Raw genomic sequence first — 11,364 nt, forward strand, 5'->3', positions numbered from 1 at the left:
TCTGTTTCGCTGTTCATCATCTTTGACCTTTGACTACTGTGATCACAATGCAGCAACAGTTATTAACTTTTTGCTTTCTTTTGCTATCCTCGCCTTTATATTTCCATATATTTCATTTTGTACCCCCCAATAACTAGCTACAACAATAGATTAATATCACTTCACTTTTGTCTTTTTCTGAGACCTTCTATTATTTATTATTTTATGAAATCTCTGAACCAAACTCATTACTAACTTGGAAAAAAATAAATGTCTCAACAATTGAGATTTCAATGATCCTAATTATTAATATGTATGGATAAAAATTAAAATATGTGTGATGAATTTTATATACATTTTAAATGTTATTCATTAATCTTAACAATTAGGATCTCTGAAATTCTAATTATTGGGACGTTTAGTACTGCTGTACTAGCTTTGCCCCATCAGAGAAACTCGCCCATTTGCTCCAGGAGCTACATAGCGTTTCCTATTTGTTGAACTTTAACAAAGGCATAAAGAAAAGCCATCCATCGTCAACATTTTCAACAATTAATTATAACGGTTATGTCTAGTCAAAACTAATGATTATATTTTCCAGAAAAAAGCAAAATGTTATCCACCACCAACACTATTCTAGCAACCATAACTAATGATTATCTTTTCTATAAAACAGGAAAAAAGCAAAATGTTATCCACCATCACTATTCTAGCCACCAAAACTAATTTTTTGCTAAGAGCATTAAAGAATAGTATGCATGAACGTAGTTTTGGATAAAAATTTCTTTAAAGCTCTATATTTATACTTTTAATTTTTTAAAAATGAAAAACAATATCATACAAATTTATCCATAGACATCCGTTATGGATCTAAAATCTAATCATAAGATCTAAACGCATAGAGTCGATAGAATAATTAGGTCAAAGGCCAACACATGAATGACCACAAAATATTATTCTCAATAGAAATCTAACTTAAGACTTTTTAAATATACAATTTGACCCTATGAAAATCCACCGTTAATGTATACTTTTATCCATATATACAGAAAGCTATGGGATTATAATAAAAATACAAGTTTATTATGAAAATCTTGAAGGGTCTACTTTCATCTAAAGACTTGAGATGCAATTTATGTCAAGTAATGATGCAACAACTCCAAGAAAAGTCTTTGCATCTCTCTTAAGGATCCAAAAGCTTCAAGAGTAAAAAAGAGAGGAGAAGAAAAAAGGGACACTCCTTTAAGATGAGGACTACTAGAAGTAGTTTTGGTCAATATATTTGACAACCCACCCACCAGACAGTATTAACATAATGTTGTTTCCCTAAAATGTCCCACATCTGGAATCACTGTGTTAGACCAAGATAAAGGTTTGTCCCATTTTAACCCCTAAAAATAACCACAAAAAGCCAAGACAAAACTGCAAATAACAAGAAATACAAGGGTGACAATTTTAAAGAGAGTAAGTAAGAATTAACCAATTAAAGTATCAGTATCAGTATCACTCACTCACTAATTGATGTTAACAGCAGTTAGATTTTAGGCAAAGAAAGAGGGGGACCCAGTAGTCGCACATTTCCTTTGACCAGACTTAATTTCTTCCCACACCCACACCCACACCCACACCCACCACACGTGTGGTCAATTAGTCAGATAAGAGCAGAAGCAATAGTTGTTGGGCATATGTCCCTCTTTGTTTGCGTATAAGAGAGAGAGAGAGGCAAAGCCTAACAAATCTGAGAGAATTTGCAGTATTTCTCAGTGTTTCTCAGATTTGGCTTCAGTGAGAGACTTCAGTCCTTCTCTCTTAAATCTTAATCCCCTTTCTAGAGAGAGAAACCACACAAAGAAAAGGAAATAGAATGCCAGGGAGTTTAGAGCCGTTGGATGTGGGAGTACAGATACCTTATCATTTCAGGTGCCCGATCTCGCTTGAACTGATGCGTGACCCCGTCACGGTTAGCACGGGCCAGACCTACGACCGCGCCAGCATCGAGTCGTGGGTGGCTACTGGCAACACGACATGCCCGGTGACTCGTGTACAGCTCATGGATTTCACGCTCATACCAAACCACAACCTTCGCCGACTTATCCAGGACTGGTGCGTCGCCAACCGTGCTTTTGGTGTGGAGCGGATACCGACGCCGAAACAACCGGCTGAGCCTGCTCTGGTTCGTTCCTTGTTGAACCAGCTAGCGTCCAGGTCGAATTCGAAGCAGTCTCGCCTCACTGCGGTTCGACGACTCAGGGGGCTTGCGCGTGACTCGGATAAGAATCGGTCCTTGATTTTAGCGCATAACGTACGTGATATCCTTGTCGATCTCGTGTTCTCTAATACCGATTCTGATTCCGATTCGTCGGAGTTGAATCAAGAGTCGCTCGCGCTTCTCGTGATGTTTCCACTGAGTGAAACCGAGTGCGTGTGCATCGCTTCCGAGCCAGACAGGATAGGCTACCTATCACATCTATTGTTCCACAACTCAATCGAAGTCCGAGTCAACTCAGCAGCTCTGATAGAAATCGTCGTCGCCGGGACCAGATCTTCAGATCTTCGCGCACAAATCAGCAATGTAGACGATATCTATGAAGGAGTAATCGAATTATTGAAGAATCCGATATCCTCCTACCCTCGCGCGTTGAAAGTAGGCATCAAGGCCTTGTTCGCTTTGTGTTTGGTAAAGCAGACAAGGCACAAGGCCGTTTCAGCCGGAGCTCCTGAAGCGTTAATCGATAGATTAGCCGATTTCGATAAATGTGATGCAGAGCGAGCTCTGGCCACGGTAGAACTCCTATGCAGGGTACCGGCAGGATGCGCCGCCTTCTCCGCTCACGCGCTCACCGTCCCTCTGCTGGTGAAAACAATCCTAAAGATCTCAGAGCGTGCGACAGAGTACGCTGCGGGAGCGCTCTTGTCGCTATGCTCAGCATCTGAACAGAGCCAGAGGGAGGCGGTGAGTGCTGGCGTGTTGACGGTGCTCCTGCTACTCGTGCAGAGCGATTGCACAGAAAGGGCGAAGAGAAAGGCGCAGCTGCTGCTGAAGTTGCTTCGGGATTCGTGGCCGGAGGATTCAGTTGGAAATTCGGATGATTTTGTTTGCAGTGAAATCGTACCATTTTGATTCTTCTTCTCGTTGATGATGATGATGATTATTGTTCTTAATGAACCAAAAAAAAAAAAGGGGAAATTGAGGTTTAGGTTGGTAAATAGAGATTGTAATATTTGTATCTAACGATTAAGCAATTTTTTTTTTTGTTAAAAAGAAAAAAAAAACAACTTAAAAAGGGTTACTTTTTCACTTTATTCTTGGTTTCCATTTGTAGAGTGAATTCATGGTGGTTTGTGCAGCAGCAGGAGGTCTTGGTATCTGGTTCTGGATGGGATTGCTGGATTGGCCAACCCGATTTGAATGATTTGGTGACATTTGCTTTATTAACAGTGGTTGGACACTTTAAGAAAGTGGACCTCTCTTTTTAATCCTACGACAACTCATTTCAAAGTTTGTTGTTTGTTGTCTGATTTTTTTTTTTCTAGGGAAGTGTGGAGTCTCAAAATCTCGTCGAAATATGGCTGAAGGCCAAAGCAGTTCAATGCTCAGAGCATTTGCAATGGTGTTATTTTGTCTGGGCCAACAAATATGTATGGGGTTTTGTGTTTTGTTGATGTGGCTGTATTGGGTTTTGTGTTTTGCTGATGTGGCTATATTGGGAGATGTGTTTTATATTGAAAGATTGTGTTTTGGTGTAGTTTTATTGGGGACAACATGAAGGGCATGAGAATTTGTTGGCCACCATGTTGGGTGGGAAGGAAAATGTATAGGAATATGTGTTTTGTTGGTGTGGTTATATTGGGAGATGTGTTTTGCTGGTGTGATTGTATTGAGAGACGTGTTTGCCTTGACTTTTTATGTAATAGAAGTGGGACACAATATAAATTTTTACTGGCCAGTAAATTTACACCACTGAAGTTGCTCTTAGTCTGGGTATGTGGGTGTTCGTACAATGCCTTTTTCTTCGAGTCACAGTGAGTACAGAGTTTTATTTTGACTAATGAAGTTGACGGGTGTGTTAGTGTATATGTAAATGAAATCATGGCAAGTAAAACAATATAGGTAGGGTCAGAAGGGTTGGTCCCAGAACTAAGACTGGAAAAGAGGTGTGTGGTTGAAAGATGTCCGTAGGTTATGAAGATGTTTTAATTTAGTCGTTTAAAGATAAAAATGTTTCAAATTGATCACTCGAATCGTCATAGTCAAACGACCGATGTGACAAATTGATTGCCCAATTTTTGATTCCATGTGAATATAACCAATTTTTTTAGAGAATTTCTATGTGGAAAATAATTTTTTTCTTAAAATCAAAATATATTTGCCCAAAAAAAATACATTTTTAATGTGTAAAAGTAATATTAACACATAACCGAGCACATGGTTGGGCCCTTATTCTTCCTCTTTGTGATGGAAGGCTCACATGGCCAAAACCATGCTTTGCTCCTTTTCACTAGTCAAAGAAAACACAATTCCTTCCTCCTATGATCTCCCTGTGATATGAAGCACTTGGGCCCCAATTAATGTCTCAAAACTCGAAAGAGCTAACCCAATTAATCATCAATTGGAAGATATAAACACAAATGAAAAAAAAATAATGGATGAATAAAAAGATGGGTACAAGAGAGAGTGAAGTAGTTAGTGATGAAGAGAAGGTTTATATATGTTACAAAGAGGATATACACAACCCAAATGAATAGCAGCAGGAGCTGTTGGCTTGACTCAATTTGGGCTCTAAAACCTGTCCAGTACCTAGCAGCAGCTGTTATGGGCTTTGGCAGGGAGAATTAAGGCCCAACTGGGGCTATAATAACTATATTTATAGCTCAATGACCAAAAATAAAATATTTGACTTAAAGTGTGACCTTTACTATTTTTTAGGACAACTCCTAAATTAGAGCATGACTAGAGGCTTAATCAACCAGGTAAGTCCCAATGGACAAACATATATATATATGTGGTGATGTATAATTTTTATACGTCTTAATGTCTAACTACATTCTTTTCATATAAATCTTTACATTCTATCTCATAAAAAAATACCCCAAAACACATACTACGAGATAACTCGTAAGCACACAAAAGTATGATAAAAATTTACAAATAAGAGAACACTTTAACATTAGGAGTTCAAAAAATAAAATAAAATAAAAAATAATTTAGAAATATATAAGCTGAATATTCATATGCAATATTTCAAAAGCAAACTTTCAGATCATGACACTAAATTAACCTAATCATTCTAACATGACTCATTCAATTTGAGGTGAAAGACTCATCTTTAGAGGGTTGATGATGCAAATTTATCTTTACAAAGGTATTGTTCTCGGTTGAAATTGAACTTTCGAGTTCATATTATTTGACCCCAGAGATTCTCGATCACTCAAGTATTAGACCTAAATATTTGATGATATTTTTAGCCTGACCTAACCCATGTGGCACTCTCTTCCATTTGAATTGCAAAAGGAATTGAAAGTGGTTACATTGTACATATTATATATAACCACTTAATCCAAAAGGGGGAGAAATCTCCCTGAAAAAGATACGTATAACAATATAAGAGCATCCACAACAACTCTTCTAAACAGATTCTCTAAAATACAGTAAAATAAGTCATTTTATAGTTTTACAGAATCACAATTCAACAACACTCCACAATATCTCCTCTAAACCATCCTCTATAACTTAAAATATTCATTTCTCCAACCACTTTTAATATATTTTTTGTTTCAATTTTTACACACTATATTTTAAACGAATAAATATATTTTTCAGTTGATTATTCAACGGTCACATTTTCAACGGTCAAAATTCCAACGGACACATTTTCAGCGATCAAATTTTCAAATCGTCACATACTTTTTCTATAAAAAGAAAATTGTAGAATATTATTCTCAAAACATCAAGAGCTTTTTAACTTCATTTCTACATCTCTCAACTCTTCTTCATTATATTATATTTACACAATGAATTCTTTTTTCAAGCGTATACAAAAAATTTATGATGATTCATCCTCAAGCTCGTCTTCTGAGGATGATTTTGAAGATCTTTTTGTACTCTTTTCATTGTATTTTAATTATCTTATTAGAGAAGTGTAACTTTTCAATAGTTTTAAGTTATTCTAATAAAAAGTCGTTATTTATTTGTGTGTTATAATTGTTATTTGTGTGTTTATAATTGTTACTCAAATAAATTTAAGTCAAATAAAAACAAATATTATTTATCGAACTAAAACCAAGGTGATTTACCCATATTGATAAACATAAGAAAATTGGATAATATAAAAAAAAGATAGAATAATGTAGCCATGGCCCATGTGACTCACGTATGTCTCATTTACTATTAAAAAATATTTACAGGACCTATAGTGCTCTGCTACCTCTAGCGGAGCACTGTAGCATCACGAAACTTTAGCGGATGATATACTGTAAAATATAGGAATCGATGCAGCTGGTTTTTTGGAACTTTTTAAGATTTGCTCTTGTAAAATGGGATACAAGACTAGTTTACCAAAGCCACTAAAGTTGTTCTAAGTATTTTGAGTGCAGAACTAAGAATAAAGAAAACTCAAAAAAACTCCCTCAATCATAGTACATAGCACGCACACTTGATTTTAAGACAATCAATAAGATTTCTAGATTGTGGTAAGTATTTTAGACTTTGGAACATCAATTTAGTTTCTAATAATTGGGTTGGAACTTAAACCAATCGATAATGTGGAGGAGATGTTACTTATTTTATAGAATGCAAAAGTTGTTTAGCGAAATATCATATCCATTTCAATAGACTGCATTAGAGGTCAACAAGGACACAATAATGCCTGTGTCAAAGCAATACATTTTTTCTACTAACATTCAACTCCAATCTCAATATATATATATACACACATACATATACAGAAATTCTCTTATGTAGATTAAAAGTGTGGATCAATTTTGTGAACTTATTTTTCAACCATAGATGCAATGGCTCCTACAGCAAATGTGTGACCTCCACTTTTGTTGTATTTTATTACAATCATTAGATTTTATGTCCACAAAATTGGTTCATACTTTTGGTCCACATAGAATAATTTTTGTGTATATATAAAAATACTCTTATGTTGATCAATTTTGTGGACTTGTTTTTCAACAATAGATGCGATGGGTCCCACAGCAAATATGTGGCCCTACTTTTATTGTGTTTCATTATAATCATTGGATTTTGTGTCCACAAAATTGGTGCACACTTTTGGTCCACATAGGATAATTTTTGTGTATATACATGTGGACTAATTTTTCAACCATAAATGTGATGGGCAAGGTTTTGAAAATCGGACCGGACCGGCCGGTCGGACCGGTTCAACCGGTGACCGGCCACTTGTCCGGTCCGGTTGAGGTGCCAGAACCGGTAATTGATGAACCGGGATATTTCCGGTTGAACCGGGCGGTTCTTCGGTTGAACCGGTCAGAATCGGGCCGGTTTTGACCGGTTCGGTCATTTATTAAAATTAATAAAATATTTTTGCAATTTTGTTATTTGTCTATGAGATTTTCTTTGTTTAAAATGGTACTTTATTTGAATATATTGTATTTTTATGAAGTTTTCTTACATATTATATGCATATAATATAAATATGTATATAAATAATTCATTACGTTAAAACCGGTTCGAAACCCGGTTGAACCTTTGAACCATGAACCGAAGACTTTTCCGGTTTGATGACCGATCCGGTTTTAAAAACCTTGGTGATGGGTGCTACAACAAATATGTGGCCCCACTTTTATTGTATTTTATTATAATCATTGGATTTTGTGCCCACAAAATTTGTCCACATAAGATAATTTTTGTGTATATATAAATATAATATGAAATCATAAAAAGATGATAGAAAGGCATTGGAAATAGCATGGAAAGATGAAGTATGTTGCAATTATTGTGTCTGGGTCAATGGGCTCACTTCTCATTTTTTTTTTCGTTTTTCTTTCATTTTTTTTTTCATTTTTTTAGGTTTTTTTTTTGTACGTGGCATCAAGAATCATGGAGAAGCATTCTAGAAGCCTCCATTTTATATATCTAAATTGATATCACACCCGCTCCATGCGGATTGTTGGCCACGCCCCGCTCTATGTTGAATTGATAGAAATTGTTGAGAGCACCTAAACAATCAAACCAAGTAGCAAAAAATAAAAACCCAAAAGAATACAGAGTCCCAAGAATTTGGGATTTTGAATCTGTGTTTGTAATATGGCTCTTTTGGTGATTATGATGCAAAAGGTCAATGTGGGTAGATGAGGCTGTAATATTTGTACCATCATAAAAGTGTCATTGCACCAGCTATACTAAACAACGTCCCTAACAATTTTACCTCCCTGACCTTGTCTTTAGCCCCCAACTATTCCATTATAAGATAAAAAAGTGAATCCATGACAGCTAAAGCGAATGTAGTCGATTTTAACATTATGTTTTCTAAGTACAAATTTTGAAACAATCACTTGCAATTACATTTGCATATTAAATTTCATTAGTACATTTATTTTGTGTCGAAGTACAAAAAAATTCAAAAACACAGTGAATTCAATCTACCTGAAGAAGCCACACACGAAGCTTTGTAAAATTATAACCTGAGTGATATTTGTTCTGGGTTTTTTGCCAAGTGAAAATGCTAGTGAGATCATGAAGATCGCAACAAAAGACATTCTATATGCTATTATGATCATGGAGTTCATTTGATAAGAACCTGAATAAGTGTAGTTACTTAGCACTATATTAATAATTACACGTGTTTGTCTGTTATTGGCCAATTAGGCTTAAGTCGGTTAGTTAGTTGGTTAAATAGGATTTGAGCAGCCATTTTGTACGAAGCTTGATATTGATACGAAAATGAAGAAGTATTCTTCTCTCTGCCTTCTTTGTTGTTCTCTGTAATTTTTTTTGTTTGTTCCACCACCTCCATTGTTAGGTTAAGGTTTGAACGGGGTTCATATCAATTGGTATCGAAGCTTACGATTCCCTTCCTGACATCTCACTCCTCCATTCCACCGAACACAAGCCGTAACCATGGAGATTTGTATCGCCAATTTTGAAGTTAATCTTCAAAGATTTTCTAATGCCATCGACAAACGTCGTTCTACGTTTGTTGCTGGCTTTGACAAATTACGTTGTGAAGCATTGTGCCAGGAACCAGGTTTGGTGGAGGCGGATGAACAATCTATGAAATCTTCCATTTCTAAAACTGAAATTTCAAGATCCAACTCTCTCTCAGGTATTCGTGAAATTGACAGCTTCTTTTCTTTCCCACAATCTAGTGATTTAGACTCCAATCTTTGTATCAAGGAAAGCTTGGGCTCGGCTGTCAAATATGATCAAGATTTTTCAGATGCACACAAGGTGTTTGATGATTGTCCTCAATCAGTTGTTCATGCAATTGGGCCAAAACACCACACGGTGTATAATGTTGAAAGTTCTATCATCCCACAGAAGATTCATGTTGTTGGAGAAGTGAATCGTGCAAAATGGATACTCCAACTCTCCGTTATTCATGAATACCCTAAGGCTGCTTTGTTATGTGGTTATGATATGAATTCTATATCTTATCATTGTCAATATTGTCCATTGAAAGCAATGTTGTATGGTAGTTTTGTGGAGTCAAGAGGGGGTAAAATAGAATTTTCAAGAAATGGGATTTCTGTGGAGGGAATGAGAACACTGGAAGTGTATAGTAGAACTAGGACAATGGAGTTGTTTTGTGGACTGAATGGTGACTTCCACCTTGGTTGTTGGAAAAATAGAGGACATGTTGGCTTTTGTATAAGGCAACTTTGGGACCCTGGTGGCTTACAAGGATTACTGCAAGTTGTCAATTTGGGTACCCAATTTGGATCTTTTTTGTTGGCTCTCCTTGTGTTTGCTAGAGATATTTCGTTGTCCAACATTGATGGGTTTTTCCTCTCTTAAGTTCTTCAAGCAAATGGGTTAAATCTCTAACTTTCCTGCTCCTGCTTGTTTGCGGCAAATAGTGTTCTGTGATTCGACTAGTTAATATGCTGTTAAGCTCTTTGTTCCTAATACCACAATGGGCAAGCTGCAACAACATTGTCAATTTTGGCTTGCTTGAAACCATTGATCTGTCAAACAAAATCGTTCTTGCACTAGGTCAAGGTCAAAGGTTTGTATCAATTGTTTTTGCTTGAGGACAAGCAAATTGTCAAGGGAGGGTATTGATAGGAACCTGAATAAGTGTAGTTACTTAGCACTATATTAGTAATTACACGTGTTTCTCTGTTATTGGCCAATTAGGCTTAAGTCGGTTAGTTAGGTGGTTAAATAGGATTTGAGCAGCCATATTGATACGAAAATGAAGAAGTATTCTTCTCTCTGCCTTCTTTATTGATCTTTGTAATTTTTTTTGTTTGTTCCACCACCTCCATTGTTAGGTTAAGATTTGAATGGGGTTCATATCATCATTCGGAGATTTACTGCCATCTTATATAGTATGCTTATGCCAGCAATTGAAACCTGTGCCAACGCCATCAATACCACAGCTAAACCTTCTCCTAACGCCATACTTGCCTCAAATTGTATTTCAGATTTTTTTTTCTGTGGAATGAATGCATTTGAGATTCTAGCTCATTGTACAACCTAAATACCTTATATGGGTCATTAGACAACGTATTCAAACTCTCAAACTCTCCAATGAACATGACTTTTTCATGAGTTATACACAACATATGTAAACTCTCAACTTTTTCCATACTAAAAACAAGTTCATTCTCTTCTGATTCGATGGTCAAGCTTTCAAAACACCTGAAACATACAAAAATAGAACTCCCAAGTGTAGAATGGAGACACATGAATGGTAAGCAGGCAATGGCCTCCTTACATTCTTGACCCTTGTACTATTCATATTTTGTATTATGCTTCTTTAAAAAATATTTTTTTCAACCCTTGCCCTTTACTTTTTAAAAATATCCTATATACTATTTATATTTTCAAATTATGTCCCATTTTAAAAATATTTTTCAACCCAAACACACTCTATATTTACTTGGGTTCTAGAATGGAGGAGTCTAACTCATAAGTTTTCTGATCCTGTTTGTTTCTTCTTACAAGTTATTCTTATGCTCTTGTTTTTTGTTCATTTTCTCCTTTCTTCGTCTTCCCTGCGGGAAGAGAAGGTGTTGTTTGTGTTTGAGGTGTCGTGTGTTCTTCTTAGGTTAGTGACCTTGCAAAAGAACAAAAAAAATATTTACATGGGCCATATTTTCATGAGTTAATTTAGTTGGCTTAGGCCTTACTCAAGCATATAAATATATTAGAAACTATTTTGTCCATAGACTTTATTACCAATCTACTAGGGA

General features: G+C 36.0%; 1 protein-coding gene across 1 annotated transcript; it reads left to right on the top strand.

Annotated features, from left to right (window-relative positions):
- The first annotated feature begins 1,675 nt into the window (after window positions 1-1,675).
- On the top strand, window positions 1,676-3,282 carry LOC119990561 (U-box domain-containing protein 26-like). Its single transcript, XM_038836536.1, has one exon. It carries the CDS (start codon window positions 1,844-1,846, stop codon window positions 3,098-3,100), a length of 1,257 nt encoding a protein of 418 aa, XP_038692464.1. The 5' UTR covers window positions 1,676-1,843; the 3' UTR covers window positions 3,101-3,282.
- The last annotated feature ends 8,082 nt before the right edge of the window (window positions 3,283-11,364 follow it).

This window comes from Tripterygium wilfordii, chromosome 22 (assembly GCF_013401445.1).
Source record: "Tripterygium wilfordii isolate XIE 37 chromosome 22, ASM1340144v1, whole genome shotgun sequence".
Lineage (NCBI taxonomy): Eukaryota > Viridiplantae > Streptophyta > Magnoliopsida > Celastrales > Celastraceae > Tripterygium > Tripterygium wilfordii.

Excerpts from the sequence above, each read along its gene's own strand:
- LOC119990561 (XM_038836536.1), top strand. The coding sequence starts at position 1,844 with ATGCCAGGGAGTTTAGAGCCGTTGGATGTGGGAGTACAGATACCTTAT.